Below are 21774 nucleotides of genomic sequence, written 5' to 3' on the forward strand. Positions count from 1 at the left end.
GTCACTGCAGGAGAGCTCCAGTGAAATCACAGAAGAAGTGGCGCACTGCACTGGGGCCGCAGACCTGTATCTGGGACAGGAATGAAGTGACTACTGTAGATGAGAGAAACCCCCCTAGCCAAGGTGTAGCTGCCTTCCCAAAACAGACCTTCCAGGCCATGAGTCTTGCAGAGAGAAGCAGGTGGCACACAGCCCAGTACTGATGGTAGGATGTGGCCACCAGCAGGAAACACTCAGTACACGCAAAAGGGGCAGCAAGTACTACTAACACCGCTGTCAGCAGAGATGGTGGTGTGTCCAGTCCGGTCAGCAGTGTGGTCAGGTCAGGGGCGTGGTGGTGGAGCTATAGCAAGTCTTCAAGTTGTCCACCACCAGCACAATGATGAGGGTGTTCCCAACACCAGTCACAGGGCAGGTCATGAGAGAGAGGAGGATTTCTCTAAGGCTTAGGGATATTCCCTATTTGCAGTACAGGTAACTCCGTTGATGAGCTTTGATTGTCCCCTTCCCCTTTCTCCATTGAAGGTTTTATGTCCTTCCTGTCCCCTCTCTCCTGGTAGGACACCTAGGAGGAAGAACATTTCTTTTTCTATGCTAGTTGCTTAAAGGAATTGTGGAGGAACTTCAGAGAGGTGAAACATGAAGGTGTGTGTGCCTCTGAGTGTATTCGTACTCCCCAGATGTGCTCTGTGCCTTCTGAAAGGTGAGAAATGCCGCTGTCTAGATGGCAATGCTGCTCATGCTAGCAGGAATACTTCTGACTGCACAGGTGAGATACTCCACAGGCGAGCTTCTTTCATACTGTGTATTTGAAGGCACAGGCCAGAAAGGCCAGGGAGGGTAATGTAGAAGACCAGGAGCATTTGCAATGAACCTATCCGAGGCAGGTGAGATGGATCTCACTGGGACAGTGGGAGTTGTTCCTGGAGTAACACACAGAAAGTTCCGGGGTCTGTCAGGTGTCCACATCTGAGCTGGCCTCGTGCACTCCTCATACACACACGGGTGTTCAAAGACAGGAGCCCTTCCTTTGCAGACGTAGAGGCAGTGAATTGCAACAGTGGTAGTGCCTCCCTGGCCTCCTGTTGCCACTCCCAGAGGCTGGGAAGCACCTAAGCACTGCAGTGCATCACCCTGCTTTGCACGCCTTAGAGATGCCCCAAGGCATGAGGAATGGACACAGGAACCTCGGGCCAAGGCAGCACATCCCAGTGCTGCATTCAGGTGGTTTCCCAGGGGACATTCCTCTCAATGTGAAGTGACCTCAAGAAACTGTCTTTCCCACAAGCCTCCACAGCAACCCCAAGAATAGCTGATGGCATTTGTGCTCACTCAGGTTCATCTCACCACATGCACACCATGTCTTCAGACTCATCCCATAGAATCAAAAAACAATTTGGGCTAGAAGGCACCTTTAAATATCATCTAGTCCAAACAGACTTCCATGGGCAGAGACATCTTCCACTAATAGCTCAAAGCCTCATCCAGCCTGACTTTGCACACTTCCAGGGATGGGGCAGCCACAACTTCTTCAGGCAACCTCTTCCAGTGTCTCACCACCCTCATCATAAATAAATTTCTTCCCCATGTCCAATCTAAATCAAACATACTTCAGTTTAAAAGCATTGCCCCGTGGCCTGTCACTACAGGCCTTCATATAAATTCTCTCTCCATTTTTCCTATAAGCCCTTTTTATGTATTGACAGGCCACAAGGAGGTCTCCCCAGACCCTTCTCTTCTCCAGGCTGAACAACCTCAACTCTCTCAGCTTCTCTTCATAGGAGAGGTGTTTCAGCCCTCAGATCATTTTCGTGGCTCTCCTCTGTTGGAGACACGAGATTAGTCAGGCCCAATTTGCCCTTCGTGAAGCCATGTTGCCTGTCTCTGATCACCTCCCTCTCTTCCATATGCTTTGACACGTCTTCCAGGAGGATCTGCTCCATGACCTTACATCTGTACAACGCAAACATGGACTTCCAAACTAGTCATTCGGTGTCCCACTGTGGAGGGATAAACAACTTGTATGAGCGGGGGTGGGAGTCAGGTGCTGGAAATGGTGATTGTTACTGGCTGGCCTGTGGCGGTTGCCTTGGGGCAGCTTCCCTGGGGTGTCCAGTGAACACGGGCACAGACCAGAGCCTGCTTTGCTGGTCCTTCCTATCTCCCCTAGGAGATCTGCCTGTGCAAGGACACTGCCACATGCTCCCACCCTGAACACTCAAACCATTTAGCTGTTTAATCGTGTTTTCCTCTTGAGGGCACTTTCCTGGGCTTGTTCTTGAGAGAAACTTTGGAAGAAAACCTGAGCTTTCAGGCACTGCCATTAGGAGATCCCCTTGTATGGTGGAAGCTCGATTATGGAGGTCAGCTCTGCCAAAGAAGTGCCCATTGCCTGTCACTGCGTGCAATCACAGGACTGCCACACAAAAGGGCTGTGACCAAGCTGCAAAAGCAATCCTTCCTTACAGCAACGCAGGGGCTCAGAGAGAGAGTGTGGAATTTAAAAGAGAACGGCTCCAGGAACACCAAGCGCTGGTGAACCCCAGCAGTGGTGCTGTGCCAGGACTCTTTTCCCCTCCACGTCTGCACAGAGGCACTGCCACTGTGACACCAGAAGAAGTCTCAGAAAAAGGACCTCAAATAAAGAAGTCGTTGCAGGGTCCTTTATTTTTTTAAATGCACAGAGAACATGGCTCTTATTTCAACAGTCTTTTCAGCGCTCTCTGGGTAACACTAGAAAGGTAGATAAGGAATTAGAAATGGTATGAAGAATGACATTTCTTTGTGCACAACATTATCATATGTAAAACAGAGCAAAAACCCCTCCACCACCACCACCAAAACCTCCAGAAGACAGGCTGAGCCTGTAATGAGCTACACTATGAGCGATATGCATAAGAAAATGGACAGTTTACTGCTTCAGAAAAGCATCCAGTCATCAGTTTCCACACTGCATCCTTGAGCTCCTTGTTCCTCATGCTGTAGATGAGGGGGTTCACTGCTGGAGGCACCACTGAGTACAACACTGCCACCACCAGATCCAGCGATGGGGAGGAGATAGAGAGGGGCTTCAGGTAGGCAAACATGGCAGTGCTGATAAACAGGTATACCACGGCCAGGTGAGGGAGGCACGTGGAAAAGGCCTTGTGCCGTCCCTGCTCAGAGGGGATCCTCAGCACGGCCCTGAAGATCTGCACGTAGGACACCACAATGAAAACAAAACATGCAAATGCTGCTAAGAGACTAACCACAATAAGCCCAACTTCCCTGAGGTAGGAGTCGGAGCAGGAGAGCTTGAGGATCCGGGGGATTTCACAGAAGAACTGGTCCACAGCATTGCCTTGGCAGAGCGGTATTGAAAATGTATTGGCTGTGTGCAGCACAGCATAGACGAACCCACCGCCCCAGGCAGCTGCTGCCATGTGGACACAAGCTCTGCTGCCCAGGAGGGTCCCATAGTGCAGGGGTTTGCAGATGGCAACGTAGCGGTCATAGGACATGATGGTGCGAAGAGAAAACTCTGCCGACATCAAAAAGACAAACAGAAAAACTTGGGCAGCACATCCTGTGTAGGAGATGGCCCTGGTGTCCCAGATGGAATTGGCCATGGCTTTGGGGACAGTGGAGGAAATGGAGCCCAGGTCAAGGAGGGAGAGGTTGAGGAGGAGGAAGTACATGGGGGTGTGGAGGCAGTGATCGCAGGCCATGGCGGTGATGATGAGGCCGTTGCCCAGGAGGGCAGCCAGGTAGATGCCCAGGAAGAGCCAGAAGTGCACGAGCTGCAGCTCCCGTGTGTGTGCGAATGCCAGGAGGAGGAATTCAGTGATGGAGCTACCATTGGACATTTACTGCTTCTGGGCATGCGGCACTGTCTAAGGAGGAAAAGGTGATGAGACGATAAGGGAGACTTCTCTGAGCAAAATCAAAGCCATTTCCCATAAACCCTCCCCTGCTGCACACACCCTCCCTTTTGCCTTTCTAGGAGACCTTCCTTCAGCTCTGTGGCTGGATCTCTGGTTGGTGCTGGTTCAGTGTGTGGTGAGGAGCACGTGCTGTGCCCGCTGATGGCTGAGGAGTCAGCCCTGCTCTACAGCAGTGAGTTCATGGGAACGGTGGGGGCAGGAGCCAGTGCTAGTTTTTGACTTTATCAGATGAAACTGCTCCCAAAACAGAAGAGCTTGTCTGCATCTGCACTGCCAGCGCTAAGCAATGGGGATGGCAGAAGGCAGTTTGAGAGGTTATTTTTACATCTCCCCTCATTCTCCCCTGGGGAGCGTGTTTGCGTGTCAGAAACCCTCAGCATTTCTGCTGCACTCAGGGACAACAGAGTGAGTCCTACAAGACAAGAGGATTGCCTATGGTTTAGTGAAGAGTGAGGGGTGATGGTCTGTCCCTCCGTGTTGTTCCCAGCTGCCCAGTGCTTGCACCTTTCTGAGATGGAGGGTGATCACAATCCTACGTTTTCCTGAAAAGTCACCAGACAGTGCTGAGAGCAAAGGCATCCACTGCAGACCACTAAATGTCTTCCCGTTTCCCAAGGTCTTAGCACCCCATTTCTAGCCAAAGACACACATGGCTCATTGTGCATCCTGGAAGGCATCTGGCAGTTTGGAAGGACACCCCAAGGAGGTAGCCAAGTGTGCTAATGATGGCATCTGATTAAGGGAAAATCAGCTCATTTCCTAGCCTCACAGACTGCATTGCCCAGAGCTTCACAGGTTAGAGGAAAGCTGGACACCTCATTGCCTTAAACACATCTGAATGGGAGGACCCACAAGATCCATGCCTGACTCAGCTGAAACTATTATTCTCAGAGATCCTGACATCAACACCAAGAGCAGCTGAGGGAGGCAATGGAGAGGCAGAGGGACACTCAGGAAAGCCTTTCCCTTACCCAGCACTGCAGAGCCCTTCCCAGATGCTGATAACACAGGGCAATGACCTTCAGCCCCTGGTCAGTGGGAAATGCACTTCATCTCTCCTGCTGGCAGATGGACGAGGAGGTGACTAACACCCTAGATGCCATGGGCTGGCTGAGGGCTTTGCTAGGTGGGAGAGGAGACAAGAAGGGTGTTGCTCAGGGAAGGCATCTGTACTGCAGGGCATGGCTGGCAGGCACCCATATCTCCTCTGCAGCAGGGTTTCCCTTAGCATTTCCCTCTCTCCCTGCCCATGTCTCTACTGCCTGTGCTGTCCCTGCTGGGATCTGTTTCTCTGGCCCCACATCTCTTCCCTGCCAGTGCTCCCAGACCCTATCCCAGCCCCTGTGTGCCCAGCTCTGCCCTGCAGCCTCTGTGTGTGTGTGCAGGGGCCAACGAGCATGCTGGTCACGCAAACCCTGATGAAACTGGAAAGGTGATACCAGTTTTAGCTCTAGGCTGGTGGGGGGTGAAGGTACTTGCTGAGCTTCCTAGTAGACCCCAAGGTGATGGTTTAGGAGTCTCAGCCCCTTCTCTAACCTGCACAGCTGAGTTTCCAGTGCCACCAAGCCAAGCCAGAGAAAAGTGGAAGCATAGATTCAGGAAAGCACAGACTCAAGCAGGAAACCCTGACTGTACTCATGAAAAGTCTCCTTGGAAATGACCTGGGCATGAGCTGGATCTGAGAGCAGCGTTGTCCCATGCAGCACCCTCTCAACAGCAGAAGAACCCTGCCTGGCCAGGGGTCACTCCTTGCACAGCTTCTCCCCACAACACCGTGGGGAGCTCCCCAGGCAGGCTGAGTGCTGACCCTGGCAGGCAGCAGAGTCCCTGCCCTGGCACACAGCCCCCTGGGGTGCAGGGACCCTGCTCCGAAGGACAGCCCCGGGCACCCCTGGCTGCACACCGAGATTCACACCTTGCGTCTGTCCCTGGGAGAAGGCAGCAGCCATGCCCCATCCCTCTGATGGTGCAGCAGGGAAGCCCTGCTCTGGAGCACATCCTCCTCCTCTCCAATAGAGAAACTGTGAGAGTCCTCCTGAAAGATCTCATACGCTGTGGGATGTGCCAGTTTTTGGACATCCCTCCAGGAACACAAGGTACGTTGCCCTGCATCCAGAGACTTACCATGTAGAGGGCTTTGAAGATCTCTCCCCCAGTGAGTTCTCGGCCATCTTCCCACTCATGCCTGCCTTTAACTTGTCTCTGCCTCACTCATGTCCCCTCCATGCCTGCAGGCAGTGCCCTCAGCCCTGCTGCGCTTTGCAGAGCTGCTGCTCCTGGGCAGAGCTTTTCTCTCTGCAGTGCTGCCCACTTCCCACGAGCTCCCTCTGTCCCAGGAGCCCAGCCCAGCTCAGCAGCAGAGGACCAGCCCAAGGCAACACTATCTCTGCCCTCTCTGGGCTCCCTCCAGATGTCTCTGGGGCTCCAGGGGAACCTGCTGTGAAACAGGCTGAAGGCATCACTGATGTTCCCTCCCTCAGCTGGGGAGAGACACTACTTTCCAGCAGTGGCAGTTCTCCTCTTGGGAAAAGAGTTGGCCATGAGAATCACCTTTTGTTTTTCCATCATTAGACAGGACACCTGGCAGGTGACAGGCAGGGATCTAATTTCTGCAAGCTGGGGAATGTCTTCAGTTGGGTGAATTTAGGCATTTCTTTCTGAGTTTGTGGTCCTAGGAATAGAAAGACATTCAGAATTCTTCTGTCCATGCCGTGTCTCTGCTCTGAAGCAAAGCCTTTGCACATACAGGGTCCTGGACACTGGGTAACAGGTTTCCTTATGGCAAGTAGGAGCTTGCCTGCTGCCAGAGCTGGGGTGCTTCAGCACAAATGTGCACCAGTGCCCTCAGACAGGGGCACAGACAGGACGAGCTGGAGCCGATACTGTGGGAGACAGAGCTGTGACATGGTGGCAAAGCTCAGTACGGCTGGTCTTCAAGGACAGCATCCTCCAAGCTCAGCAATAGTCCAGATCGCAACACAATCTAAACTTGAAAGGCAATTCAAGGGCACCATCTGCGTGTTTACTACTTCTGGAACTGTTAAAGAAGAAACAAAGATACTGTGTGGCCACTGCTGAGTTTTCTAAGAGCAGGTGTAGGTAAATATGAGAGTCTCTGTTATCCTCTTTGCCTCAGTCTTCCCCAGCAAGGTCTCTCAGGCCTCTGTGACTCAGGGTGGGGTTCTGGAGGAGATCAAGCAGTGGTGGATGTGGATCAAGTCAGGGGGCACTTGAGCAAATGCAATCCTTGCCAGTCTATGGGAAAGGAGAGGTGGCATCCCAGGGAGCTGAGAGGGCAAGCCAGTCTCACAGCGATGACACTCTCCACCATCTTTATAAGGTCATGGAGGCTGGGGGCACTCCCTGATGACTGGCAGCCCCCAACCATTGCATGCACCTTTCAAAAACACCCAAGGGATGAGCAGGAAAACTCAAGGCTGCGTGTGAGTGTGTCTGAGTGTGTCCATTCAGACCCCATTTCTGGGTGTCTGAAAATGAAGGTGACTGGTTTTCCCCAGGGTAGCTTGTGTCTTGCCATCCTCTTTGCTTTCCAGGATGAAAGGGCAGGATTGCTGGACAGCAGGAGAAGAGTGGCTGTCTTTTAACCTGCAAGTCAGTGAAGAGTTCAGCATCATCCCTCACAATATTCTTGTGCCCACGTTAGGATATTATGGCCTGCATGGGTGCGTAAGTAGAGGGGAAAAGAATGAGACGGCTGGTCAGGCTCAGAGGGATGCGGTCAATGTGTGGTACTCTGCCTGGAGGCATCTAGCTAGAAGGGTCCTGCAAGAGTCTGTCCCACCACCTACCCTGTTTCACATGTTTTTAATGACCTGGAGGAGATGAGAGAGCTCTTTTTCATAGCGTTTGCAGATGAAACCATATTGAGGAGAGCTGACATGACACTGGAGGGCAAGGCTGCCATCCCAAAGGACATTGACAGGCCAGAGGGATGGGCAAAAAGGAGAATCATAGAATCACAGAATCATTTAGCTTGGAAAAGGCCTTTAAGATCAATGAGTCCAACTGTTAACCTAACACTGCCAAGTCCATCACTAAACCATGTCCCTACGTGCCATGCCTACATGCCCTTCCCTGGGCAGCCTGTTCCAATGCTTCACAACCCTTTTGGTGAAGAAGTTTTTCCTAATATACAACCTAAAGTTCCCCTGACACAACTTGACGCCATTTTCTCTCATCCTATCACTTGTTACTTGGGAAAAGAGACTGACACCCAACCCACTGCAACCTCCTTTTAGTTAGTTGTGGAGAGCGACAAGGTCTCCCCTCAGCCTCCTTTTCTGTAGACTTAACAAAACCAGTTCCCTCAGCCACTCCTCATAAGACTTGTTCTCTAGACCCTTCACCAGCTTCATTACTCTTCTTTGGACACGCTCCAGCACCTCAATGTCCTTCTTGTAGTGAGGGGCCCAAAACTGAACACAGCACTCGAGGTGCGGCCTCATCAGTGCCCAGTACAGGGGTACGATCACTCCCCTAGTCCTGCTGGCCACTCTAATTCTGATACAAGCCAGGGTGCCAGTGGCCTTCTTGGCCACCTGAGCACACTGCTGGCTCATGTTCAGGCGGCTGTCGACCAACACCCCCAGATCCTTTTCCGCCAGGCAGCTCTCCAGCCACTCTTCCCCAAGACTATAGCGTTGCATGGGGTTGTTGTGACCCAAGCCCAGGACCCGGCACTGAGCCTTGTTGAACCTCATACAGTTGGCCTTGGCCCATCAATCCAGCCTGTCCAGATCCCTCTGCAGAGCCTTCCTACCCTCCAGCAGATCAACACTCCCGCCCAACTTGCATCCCAGAGTCCTGAGGGAATTGGCTGATGTAGTTGCTAAGCCACTCTCCCTGATATTTGAAAAGCCATGGCAGTCAGGTGAAGTCCCTGGGGACTGGAAAAAGGGAACTATTGCAGCCATTTTTAAAAAGGGTAGAAAGGAGGACCCTGGGAACTACCAACCTGTCAGCCTCACCTCTGTGCCTCGGAAGATCATGGAGCAGATCCTCCTAGAAGCTATGCTAAGGCACATGGAGGAAAGGGAGGTGATTCGGGACAGTCAGCATGGCTTCACCCAGGGCAAGTCCTGCCTGACCAACCTAGTGGCCTTCTATGATGGAGTAACTACATCCGTGGACAAGGGAAGAGCTATGGATGTGATCTATCTGGACTTCTCTAAGGCCTTTGACATGGTCCCCCACAATATCCTTCTCTCTAAATTGGAAGGGTATGGATTTGATGAGTGAGATGTTTGGTGGATAAGGAATTGACAGGAGGGTCGCATCCAGAGGGTAGTGGTCAATGGCTCGATGTCCAGATTGAGAACAGTGACACGTGGTGTCCCTCAGGGGTCCGTACGGGGGCCTGTGCTGTTCAATATCTTCATCAATGACATAGACAGCAGGATTGAGTGCACCCTCAGTGATTTTGCGGATGACACCAAGCTGAGTGGTGCAGTTGACATGCCTGAGGGAGGGAATGCCATCCAGAGGGACCTGGAGAAGCTACAGAAATAGGCCTGTGTGAACCTCATGAGGTTCAACAAGGCCAAGCGCAGGGTCGTGCACCTGGGTCAGGGCAATCCCTGGTATCAATACAAGCTGGGGGATGAAGGGATTGACAGAAGCCCTGAGGAGAAGGAGTTGGGGGTACTGGTAGATGAAAAGCTGGACATGAGCCTGCAATGTGCTCTCGCAGCACAGAAAGCCAAGTGTCTCCTGGGCTGCATCAAAAGAAGCGTGGCCAGCAGGTCGAGGGAGGTGATTCTCCCCCTCTGCTCTGCTCTGGTAAGACCCCACATGGGGCACTGCCTCCAGCTCTGGAGTCCTCAGCACAGGAAGGACATGGACCTGTTGGAGCGGGTCCAGAAGAGTGCCACGCAAATGATGAGAGGGATGGAACACCTCTGCTATGAGGAAAGGCTGAAAGAGCTGGGGTTGTTCAGCCTGGAGAAGAGAAGGCTGCAGGGAGACCGTATTGTGGCCTTTCAATACTAAGGGGGCTTATAGTATTTCAATATAAGGGGGCTTATAAGAAAGATGGGGACAGACTCTTTAGCAGGGCCTGTTGCGATAGGACAAGGGGTAATGGTTTTAAATTGCAAGAGGGTAGATTCAGACTAGATCTAAGGAAGAAATTTTTTACAATGAGGGTGGTGAAACACTGGAACGGGTTGCCCAGAGAGGTGGTAGATGCCCCATCCTGGAAACATTCAAGGCCAGGCTGGACAGGGCTCTGAGCAACCTGATCTAGTTGTAGATGTCCCTGCTCATTGCAGGGGGGATGGACTAGATGACCTTCAAAGGTCCCTTCCATCCCAAAGCATTCTATGATTTTATGGACTTAGTGTCATCTGCAAACTTACCGAGGGTGCACTCAATCCCCTTGTCCATATCATTGATAAAGATATTAAACAGAACCGGCCCCAATATTGAGCCCTGGGGAACACCACTTGTGACCGGCCGCCAACTGGATTGAACTCCATCCACCACAGCTCTTTGGGCCTGGTCATCCAGCCAGTTTGTTACCCAGTGAGGAGTACACCTGTCCAAGCCATGAGCAGCGAGTTTCTCCAGGAGAATGCTGTGGGAAACAGTGTCAAAGGCTTTACTAAAGTCCAGGGAAACAACATCCACAGGCTTTCCCTCATCCACTAAGTGGGTCATCTTGTCACAGAAGGAGATCAGGTTAGTCAAGCAGGACCTGCCTGTCATAAAGCCACGCTGACTGGGCCTGATCCCCCGGTTGCCCTGTACGTACTGTGGGATGGCACTCAAGATCATAGAATGATGATCTGCTCCACAACCTTTCTGGGCACTGAGGTCAGACTGGCAGGCCTGTAGTTCCCTGGATCCTCCTTCTGGCCCTTCTTGTGGATGGGCATCACATTTGCTAACCTCCAGTCAACTGGGACCTCCCTAGGTAGCCAGGACTGCTGATAAATGTTTGAAAGTGGCTTGGTGAGCCCTTCCGCCAGCTCCCTCAGTACCCTTGGGTGGATCCCATCCGGCCCCATAGACTTGTGTGTGCCTACGTGGTGTAGCAGGTCACTAACCTTTTCCCCTTGGATGGATCCCATCCAGCCCCATAGGCTTGTTCTTGTCTAAGTGGTGTAGCAGGTTGCTAACCATTTGCCCTTGGATTATGGGGGCAACAGCAGGACATTTTTCTGCTCATTCCCTCCATGGTCTCTTCAGTGATGGCTCTCAGTGGGGACTGCTAACACCCTCAGAAATCTGGAGGTTTGCTGCTGACTTTTACTTCGCTAGAGGCCGGTTCATTGCACTTTCAGTATCTGCAGTTCAGGAACTTGGCACCAGAGGGCTCATTAACATGCAAAATTCCCTAATGAGACAAGTCTCTGGGCATAATTTTCTTAATTCCTCAGTTCTTATGTGGTTAATTAGAGACATTTCAGAAGTGAAAAGATTTCAGTAATCAAAAACAATAAGAAGGCATTTCTTCTGCTTTTCTTCATTCGTCTGCTTACACGTTGAGTGATATCAGCAATCTCCAAATGGTATTGAAACCAAACATAGTCAAGACTGAATACATAGACAAGTCAAGACCCTGTATGTCAGACACTCTATGGGCAATCTTTGTCCCTACCTCCAACTCTACATGTCTCTCGTCAGGCACCTGGGATCTATGGCACCTTTGCTCAAATCTGACCTTTCTCCACTACAGTCTGTAGCTCCATGTTTCAGCGCATTGTCACCAGTTCCCACCTGTTTTATTTGGGGAATGAGCTGCACCGAGACACAGAAGGATGTTTCTTAATTGCCAAAAAAACAAAACCAAAGGCAGGCATGGTTCAATAAAAATAAAATACACTCCTCTGCTGTATATTAAGTCCACTTTACCTCCTCTGAAGTCCACTCTCCACAGTGGATAGCCTTAGACCAATAGAAAGCACATTTTTGCATCAAGCATGGATCCCAAGAACTGCCAAAGCACTCCCTGCCTCGGACTCTGTCCATATTCAATCTTTGCACACAGCGAGTCACACGCTGCAGTCAAGCTCCCTCAATTCACAGAGGGAAGCAAAGAGACAACGTGAATGGAATGCTCTCTTTTGAATAGCCAAATCTGCATTAATCCCAACATATCTGCGTTACAGGAGCATGTTCTTTGTAGACTCCGCAGCATCTAGACGCACTCATTTCTCATCCTCCTCCAGTGCTTCCTTTTCTACTCAAAGGAGAGATATCAGTTGTCTCAACTGAGATGCTTTGGCCTACCCTGCCTGTCCGCCAGCTCCTGCTCCAGAAATGCTCCCATCAGCCCTGGGTCACATTTCCTAGTACCATGTTGGGGCGTCGGGTACTCCCACGTATCCTCGCCACCTCTGTGTGGGCAACTGTATCAACCCTTGAATGAAGATGTTAAGCAGAAGTTGAAACGTAGGCAGAAAAGACCTCAGTGTGATAAGTGTATAAGAAGCCTTCATTTTCAGAACTTTGATGCTCGTCTGTAAATTCTCGTTATTTTTTCATAGGCCATGGACATGGACCAGCAAGCTGATAGCACTTTTTCTCCCTCTATTTAAATACAGATATATACATCCAGTCCCTTCTGACTGGTAACGTTTGAGTTTGCTCAAGTAGCCCCTGATTTGATTCCCATCCACCATTGGCTGTTTTCATCCAGACTCCTGCCTTGAGGCACAAAGGCCTGGGAGACCTTGCTGGTGATAACTGAGTCAAAGAGCACACTAAATATCTCAGATCAATCTACACCTGCTCTTACTAAACTTGGGAGTGATTCCATATTATCTTTGCTGCTTCTTTCACTGTCCCTGAAGTAGTAACAGCTCATTATGGTGCCCTTGAATTTACTTTCAACTTTCAACCAACATTTGTTATAGACCATTGCTATGCTTGGAGGATGCTGGCCTTGAAGACCAGCTGTACTGAGCTCTGCTGCCATTCAGTGCTGCTGACCATTGGATCCCTGCTAGAACTCCCCAGCATAGGCCAAAGTCTGCTCTTCTAACATCCAGCATCTGCAGTCTCCTGTTTTCCTTCCCCATTGACCTCAGGAACTGGGACCCCAATATTTCAGGGTGATGACAACCAAGACTTACAATGATCTTCACATCTCGGACAAGCTCTTCCTTGCTGGCAAGTACCAGATCCAGGTTTGCATTATCTTTGTTGGCCCATCTGGCAGCTATGCTCAGAAGTTGTCCCAAGAAACTCCAGAAACTGCCTGGACTGTTTGCATGCTGCTCTGCTCCCCTTCCAGAAAATGCCAGGGTCATCAAAATCCCCAGTGAGGCCCAGGCTTCTCCATCCAGAGACTTCCTTGGGGTGCTTAGAAAAGACTATGCCCACTTCTCCACCCTGACCGTGGGTTCCTCATCTCCCACCACAATGTCACTTTTACTGGCCCCTCCTCTGATCCTCACTCACAAGGACTCACCAGAGCTTTCACTGGCCCCATAGAGGAGCTCCATACATCCAAGTAGCTTCTTCACTTTGAGAGAAACCCCACTCCTGATCCTTCCAGCCTGTCTGTCCTGAAAAGCCTGTACCCATCCATTGCAGCACCCCAAGCTGTGTGACTTGTTCTACCACGCCTTGGCAGTTACTCCATCGATGTCAAAAAGCACAGGCTCCAGCTCATCCTGGCTATGCCCCTGGCTGGGGGCATCGGTGCACATTTGGGCTGTAGCACCTCAGGTGCAGCACCAGGCCAAGCTCTGACTTGTCTTGGGAAAACCTGGTACCACGCATCCAAGACCGCACGTGTGCAAAGGCTTTGCTTCAGAGCAGAGACATGCCAGAGTGGACAGCAGATGGAAAAATAAGGTTGAAACTGGATGCCAAGAGAGTGAGCAAACCCTGCTGTTGCAGGGACAGAGAGAAACAGGGCTGGGAAACGCAGCCCTGGAAAGAAATGGGTTTACTTCAGTGGTATCTCTGCTGCCCCTGAGGGCCTTCAGTGGACGTGAAGGTGATCTCCATGAATGACAAGGTGCTGCTGACAGGCCCACTGTGAAAACTGTTGGTCTGTTCCTTGGCTGTATCATCAAGAGGGTGATGCAGAGCAAGGTTGATGAGCAACCTTGATTGAGGTTGATGCAGAGCAAAACCAGCAGTCTGAGAATGTAGGCACCCAAGTGGAGAGCCCAGTGTGATGTGCCTTGTGTTCCTGGACTGTCCTACATCTGCTGGATAGAGAAGGGACAGACCCTGCCACAGTGCAGTGGTGGCTGTCAGTGGCTTGCACAAAGGCACCGAACCTGTCTGCAGTGCTGTCCGGGGCATCTGTCACACTCTTGCTCTGAATGAGGATGGCTTTCCTGTGCTGTACCTGCCAGCCGCATGTAGTTCTGTGTGAGAGCCTTGACATCTCATACAACACTACAGGCCTCAATTTGGACATTAAAAAGAGTAACTGTCCAGGATGTGATTAGGCAATATGGGGATGAAAACCGCCATTATAGTCAATGGAGATCTAGTCAAGCCAGCTGATGGAAAAGACAGAGAAACATAGCTCTCCCTGTGATACAGGACAGTATTTGGTCAGATGGCAGCGCAGGCTGCCAAGGAAATAGTAAATAGGGACAGGTGCAGCTGTGTTGCACATGCCTTGGACAACCTCTGGTACCTCAAACATCACCAGCTATTTCACCTGAACAGCCAACTCCTGACCTACATCTTCAGCAATTACCATGGGAGCTGAGACAAGGAACTCACATGCAGGTGCCTATTTAACCCTATTGCCTGAACTGAGGCAAGAGGAATCCCACGTCCTGTGGGTTTGTGACAGGCAAGGGAGGGAGCTCAGTCCCCTTCCAGCGCTAACAATAGAAACGCAGGATGAGATGCCTCGATTGACTCAGCTGAATCCCTTCCCTCAGCAGGAGTAAAGAAGATCCCTGCCTGTCTTTGTCTGGGTGTCCTGCCTAATGATAAGACAACAAAGGTGAATTTTAGACCTAACTCTGCCTCAGATAGGAGAAATGACACTGCAGGAAAGAAGTGTCTCTCCCCAGCTGAGGGAGGAAATATTCAGCTTGTTTCACAGTAGGTTGCCCTGGAGCCCCAGGGACACCTGGAGGGAGGCCTGAGGGGGTGGAGAAAGTGCTGCCTTGGGCTGGTCCTCTGTTGCTCAGGTGGCCCAGGCTCCTGGGATGCAGGGAGCTCATGGCAAGTGGGCAGCACTGCTGAGAGACAGCTCTGCCCAGGAGTGGCTCCTCTACAAAGTGCAGCAGGGCTGAGGGCACTGCCTGCAGGCACCGAGGGGAGATGAGTGAGGCAGAGAGAGGTTCAAGGCAGTCTGGGGTGGGAGGACAGAGTTGAGCTTGTTCCCAGAGAAATCTTCACAGCATTTGACACGGTAAGTCTCTGGCAGCAGGGCAATGCAGATGAGTATCCTGGACAGGTCTTCCAGAGCTGGCACATCCCATGACTGCTAGGACCTGTCAGGATGTCTGTCTTGGCTTCCCTGGTGTGAAGACGGAGGACGTACTCCAGGGCAGGGCTTCCCTGCTGCACGGTCAGAAGGACAGGGCATGATGGCTGCCTTCTCCTGGGGATGGCTGCAGGGCTGTGAAGCCAGTTGTGCAGCCAGGGTGTGCAGGGCTGTCGTTCAGAGGAGGGTCCCTGCACCCCAGGGGGCTGTGTGCCAGGGCAGGGACTCTGCCGCCTGCCAGGATGAGCACTCAGCCTGCCCAGGGAGCTTCCTTTGCCTGTCAGCACCCACAAGGTTTCACCTGGAGTGCAACAGGAATGCCAAAGCTTTCTACCTTAAAAACACTCCTTGGTTTCGGTGAGGCAACTAGAACAAAATACACAAACCAAAATCCCCACAGCTCTGCTCTGCTGTTGGGTGAAATGAGAACAACAATGCTGAAAAGTTCACTGGCATCAGAGGTGGATTTAATCTGAGATGACTCTGTGTTCCTGTTTACCGGTTGCTGTAGGGCAGGAGTGACACTTCAAGAGTCCACAGCAGAGCTCCCTGCTCCCAGTGGCACCCTCTGCCAACACCATGCAGAGCTCATAAAAGCAACATGACAAAGGTCTACCTGAAAGGGGCAAGGAAGCCTGGGGAGTTTCCATGAGAACTGGAGTAGGTTTTGCTCAAAGAACTCTGCCTTAACTTCTCACTGCCTTTTCCTCCTTGGACAGGTTCCCATGCCCAGAAGCAGCAAATGTCCAACGCCAGCTCCATCACTGAATTCATCCTCTTGGCATTCGCACACACACGGGAGCTGCAGCTCGTGTACTTCTGGCTCTTCCTGGGCATCTATCTGGCTGCCCTCCTGGGCAATGGCCTCATCATCACCACCGTGGCCTGCAACCACCACCTCCACACCCCCATGTACTTCTTCCTCCTCAACCTCTCCCTCCTTGACCTGGGCTCCATCTCCATCATTCTCCCCAAAGCCATGGCCAATTCCCTCTGGAACACCACGGCCATCTCCTACCAGGGATGTGCTGCCCAGGTCTTTCTGTTTGTCTTTCTGATGGCAGCAGAGTTTTGTCTCCTCACCATCATGTCCTATGACCGCTACGTTGCCATCTGCAAACCCCTGCACTATGGGACCCTCCTGGGCAGCAGAGCTTGTGTCCACATGGCAGCAGCTGCCTGGGGCAGTGGCTTTCTCAATTCTCTGCTGCAGTCTGCCAATACATTTTCCCTCCCCCTCTGCCAAGGCAATGCTGTGGACCAGTTCTTCTGTGAAATCCCCCGGATCCTCAAGCTCTCCTGCTCCGACTCCTACCTCAGGGAAGTTGGGCTTATTGTGGTTAGTCTCTTAGCAGCATTTGCATGTTTTGTTTTCATTGTGGTGTCCTACGTGCAGATCTTCAGGGCTGTGCTGAGGATCCCCTCTGAGCAGGGACGCCACAAAGCCTTTTCCATGTGCCTCCCTCACCTGGCCGTGGTCTCGCTTTTTCTAAGCACTGCCATGTTTGCCTACCTGAAGCCTCCCTCTATCTCCTCCCCATTGCTGGATATGGTGGTGGCAGTTCTGTACTCGGTGGTGCCTCCAGCAGTGAATCCCCTCATCTACAGCATGAGGAACAAGGAGCTCAAGGATGCAGTGTGGAAACTGATGACTGGATGCTTTTCTGAAGCAATAAACTGTCCATTTTCTTATGCATATCGCTCATAGTGTAGCTCATTACAGGCTCAGCCTGTCTTCTGGAGGTTTTGGTGGTGTGGTGGAGGGTTTTTTGCTCTGTTTTACATGTGATAGTGTTGTGCAGAAATTAATGTCATTCTTCATACCATTTCTAATTCCTTATCTACCTTTCTAGTGTTACCCAGAGACTTTTGGAAAGACTGTTGAAATAAGAGCCATGTTCTCTGTGCATTTAAAAAAACAAAAAGACCCTGCAGCGACTTCTTCATCTGAGGTCCTTTTTCTGAGACTTCTTCTGGTGCTGCAGTGGCAGTGCCTGTGTGCAGAGGTGGAGGGGAAAAGAGTGCTGGCACAGCACCACTGCTGGGGTTCACCAGCGCTTGGTGTTCCTGGAGCCGTCCTCTTTTAAATTCCACACTCTCTCTCTGAGACCCTGCGTTGCTGTAAGGAAGGATTGCTCTTGCATCTTGGTCACAGGCTTTTGTGTGGCAGTCCTGTGATTGCACGCAGTGACAGGCAATGGGCACTTCTTTGGCAGAGCTAACCTAAGTCATTTGATATGGTCCCCCACAACATTCTTGCTGCTAAATTGGAGAGGTATGGGTATGACGGATGGACTGTTAGATGCATAAGGAAATGGCTAGATGACCACATGCAAATGGTTACAGTCAATGGCTAATGCCTAAGTGGAAACCAATAACAGGGGGTGTCCCTCAAGGGTCCATACTGGGACCAGTACTATTTAGTATCTTCATCAATGACAGAGAGAGTGGGATCGAGTGCACCCTCAGCAAGTTTGCAGAGGGCACCAAGCTGCATGGGACAGCTGATTCACTTGAGGGGAGGGATGCCATCCAGAGGTACCTGGACAGGCTTGAGTAGGAGGTCCATGCAAGCTTCATGAAGTTCAACAAGGCCAAGTGCAAGGCCATTCACGTGGGTCGGGGCAATCCCCACTGTCAGTAAAGACTGGGAGGTGAATGGATTGAGAGCAGCCCTGCAGAGAAAGACTTGATATTGGTGGGTGAAAAGTTGGACATGGGCCAGTAATGTGCTCTTGCAGCCCAGAAAGCCAGCTGTATGCTGGGCGGCCTAAATAAAAGCATGGCCAACAGGTTGAGGGAGGTGATTCTCCCCCTCTAGTCTTGTGAGACCCCACCTGGAGCACTGTGTCCAGCTCTGTATTCCCAAGGACAAGAAAGACATGGACCTGTTGGAGCGGGTCCAGAGGAGAGCCACGAAAATGATCTGAGGGCTGAAACACCTCTCCTATGAAGAGAAGCTGAGAGAGTTGGTGTTGTTCAGCCTGGAGAAGAGAAGGGTCTGGGGAGACCTCCTTGTGGCCTGTCAATACATAAAAAGGGCTTATAGGAAAAATGGAGAGAGAATTTTTATGAAAGCCTGTAGTGACAGGCCAAGGGGCAATGGTTTTAAACTGAAGGAGGTTAGATTTAGATTGGACATAGGGAAAAAATTTATTTATGATGAGGGTGGTGAGACACTGGAAGAGGTTGCCTGAAGAAGTTGTGGCTGCCCCATCCCTGGAAGTGTTCAACGTCAGGCTGGATGAGGCTTTGAGCTATTAGTGGAAGATGTCTCTGCCCATGGAAACGGGGGTTGGACGAGATGATCTTTAGAGGTGCCTTCTAACCCAAACCGTTCTGTCTCATTCTATGAGATGAGACTAAAGACATGGTGTGCGTGGCACAGATGAACCTGAGCGAGCACAAATGCCATCAGCTATTCTTGGGGTTGCTGTGAAGGCCTGTGGGAAAGACAGTTTCTTGAGGTCACTTCACATTGAGAGGAATGTCCCCTGGGAAACCACCTGAATGCAGCACTGGGATGTGCTGCCTTGGCCCGAGGTTCCTGTGTCCATTCCTCATGCCTTGGGGCATCTCTAAGGCGTGCAAAGCAGGGTGATACACTGCAGCGCTTAGGTGTGAATAGGAAATGTCCCCAATGCTCCTCTCTCTCATGACCTGCCCTGTGACTGGTGTTGGGAACACCCTCATCATTGTGCTGGTGGTGGACAACTTGAAGACTTGCTATAGCTCCACCACCATACCCCTGACCTGACCACACTGCGGACCGGACTGGACACACCACCATCTCTGCTGACAGCGGTGTTAGTAGTACTTGCTGCCCCTTTTGCGTGTACTGAGTGTTTCCTGCTGGTGGCCACATCCTACCATCAGTACTGGGCTGTGTGCCACCTGCTTCTCTCTGCAAGACTCATGACCTGGAACGTCTGTTTTGGGAAGGCAGCTACACCTTGGCTAGGGGGGTTTCTCTCATCTACAAGTCACTTCATTCTTGTCCCAGATGCAGGTCTGCAGCCCCAGTGCAGTGCACCACTTCTTCTGTGATTTCACTGGAGCTCTCCTGCAGTGACACCAAGACTCTTATGCTCTTTGCTCTCATAACCTGCTTTTTAGATCTAGGCCTTCCCTTCCTCTTCACAGGGGCATCCTGTGCGTGCACCAGAGCTGCAACCCTGGGGCAGCTCTCCCACCCAGCATGGACAGGTGGGAGGCCTTCTCCGCCTCCTGCTCTCACCTCACTTGTAAAACTGTTTTCTACAGCATCCTCATCCTTGTCTGTGAGATGCCCAGAAAAGCCCTCCCGAGATAGCTGGACAAAGCCCTTTTGCTACACCATCCTCAGGCCCCTGCTCAATCCCCTCATCTGCAGCCTGAGGATCAGAAAGTTTGGAGGGGAGTGGGACACGGAGAGAAGTGCTCAGAAAAGCTGTGGGCTGCACAAAGAGCCAATTGGAGTCGTGGGCCTGCTGGGAGCAATGACTTCTGGTTCTCTTCTGAACAGGCCCAGAAAACCCAGACAGGTGTGTGCTGTGTCCTGGGCACTCTCCTGGAAGTGTGAGATGTGGAGAAGGTTTCTGGTGCAGAGAGGTGCAAGTGGGGCTGGCTGGTTTCATTGTGAGACCTCTGTAAAACGCCTTGTAAAGGCAAGAGCCATCAGAGAGGTTGCATAGCTGGACTTTAGCAAGGCCTTAACATGGCCTCCCATAGTCTCCTTCTAGCTAGATTGGTGATATCTGGACTAAAGAAGTAGACGATGAGGTGGACGGGAGGATGACTGCACGATCCGTCTCAGATGTCACCACTGGCACAGAGTCCTCCTTGCAGCCAGTCATTATCGGCACCTCTCTGTTACCAGCACTTGGGCCAACACTGTTGAACATCTTTATTATGTCCCTGTACGATGGGATGGAGCTCACCTTCAGCTCCCTTGGCAAGCTGAGAGGAGCTCTGGAGCTACCTCACCTAGTTCACCCTGCCTCAATCTGGAGTGTTGGGAAAGATGACATTCAAATCTCTTCTAACCTGAGTTATTCTACGATTCAATCAGTCTTCCGCTTGGAGAGATTTTTGACGACAGAATAAGCAGAGGAAGGAGAAAAGACAAAGATGCAGAAGCAGAGACATAGAGGGTTCCAACAGAAATAGAGTAGTTCTTCTGAGCAATGTTTCTCCATATGAATGACTGGTAAAATTTATTTTGATAAGTGGCTGCATAAAGCTACTCATACAGAGCAAGGGAGTGTAATCAGCTTGCCAGTACGTGCCCTTCCTGCTGTTAATAAAAAACAATGAAAAAAATAATGAAAATTCATAACAAGCTAGCCATGCTGGAAATGAAGACTTTCTCAGCTATTACATTGAGTTCTTTTCTGCAGAGGTTTCAACTTTTTCCTAAAAATCTACATTCAGGGCTTCCTTCAGTCATCCACAAAGGGGTGGCCGCTGCCCTGTGCAGCTGAAGCACGCGTGTGGGAAACGTGTGACAGGACATATGGGAGCCCTTCTGCAGCATGAGCTGGTAGGCAGGCAGGGTACCTCGGGGTGGTGGAAGACATCACCTGCCTTCCAGGCTGCTGGGTAGGCTGTGAAGAGGCCTCTCCAGCACAGCAGCACACTGTGTCCCCTTGGATGCTGGCTGTGAGGTCATTTCTGACCAGCCAGCAGTGGGGAGAGAGATACTCTGAGGTCTTGAAAGCCATCACAATGCTTCCCCCAACAAGATGAAAGATGTGGGGAGGTCAGGGGTAGCTGGGACAAGATTTGGTGGAGGGAAGAGAGGTTTGGCCAACAGAGATGAAAGATTTTGAAGAGGAAAGATGTGTTTGGGTAATTATGATGCCACCGCGATACTGACTGAGAAAGCATTCATGTTAGGCATCTACCCTATTTCTAACCAGTAAGCTTAAGCCCTAACCCTACCCCTAAATGGCACCCTTCCCCCTGACAGGAATCCCCTACTCCAATCCCTAACCTCAAACCTTACCTCTAAACCAAAGCCCCAAACCACAAACGCTTACTCTCACCCTATTACTCACTCTAATTCCTAGCCTTTATCCTGAACACTAAAATGCTAGCCTTGACCCTAACCCTCACAACAGCCCTACACAAAACCCTAATCCACAAAGCGAGCCCATGCCCTGACACTAACTAGACACCCTCCCCCTGAGCCCAACAGGACTGAGGTCTTTGTCCTCTTGACTATGGCAGCAGCTGATGCCTGCCACAAAATTTCATTTTGAGGCTCTGGACTTTGTTTCTTCCTCATCCCTGCTTGGGGAGGCCGGGAGGTGTTGCACAGTTTTTCTGCACTTGGCATTGCTCATCCTCACATCCCACTGCCCCCAGGAAGAGCCCTGAGCCAGACGTGAGGGACAGGATCTGCCTTCCCAGGGCCTGCAGATTAGGACTTGAGGG

General features: G+C 51.3%; 2 protein-coding genes across 2 annotated transcripts; one reads left to right on the forward strand and one right to left on the reverse strand.

Moving 5' to 3' along the window:
• Positions 1-2879: 2879 nt before the first annotated feature.
• LOC309603676 (olfactory receptor 14A16-like) lies at positions 2880-3845 on the reverse strand (the record flags this gene model as incomplete). The annotated part of the gene is made up of 1 exon (XM_082338614.1): positions 2880-3845. The coding sequence occupies one exon, from the start codon at positions 3843-3845 to the stop codon at positions 2880-2882; it is 966 nt and encodes a 321-aa protein (XP_082194740.1).
• A 12422-nt stretch (positions 3846-16267) lies between these two features.
• Positions 16268-17065, forward strand: LOC309603669 (olfactory receptor 14A16-like; the record flags this gene model as incomplete). Its single annotated transcript, XM_082338609.1, has 1 exon — positions 16268-17065. The coding sequence occupies one exon, from the start codon at positions 16268-16270 to the stop codon at positions 17063-17065; it is 798 nt and encodes a 265-aa protein (XP_082194735.1).
• Positions 17066-21774: the final 4709 nt, after the last annotated feature.

Source organism: Platalea leucorodia (genome assembly GCF_965183815.1).
Source record: "Platalea leucorodia genome assembly, contig: HAP1_HAP1_SCAFFOLD_163, whole genome shotgun sequence".
Taxonomy (NCBI): Eukaryota; Metazoa; Chordata; class Aves; order Pelecaniformes; family Threskiornithidae; genus Platalea; species Platalea leucorodia.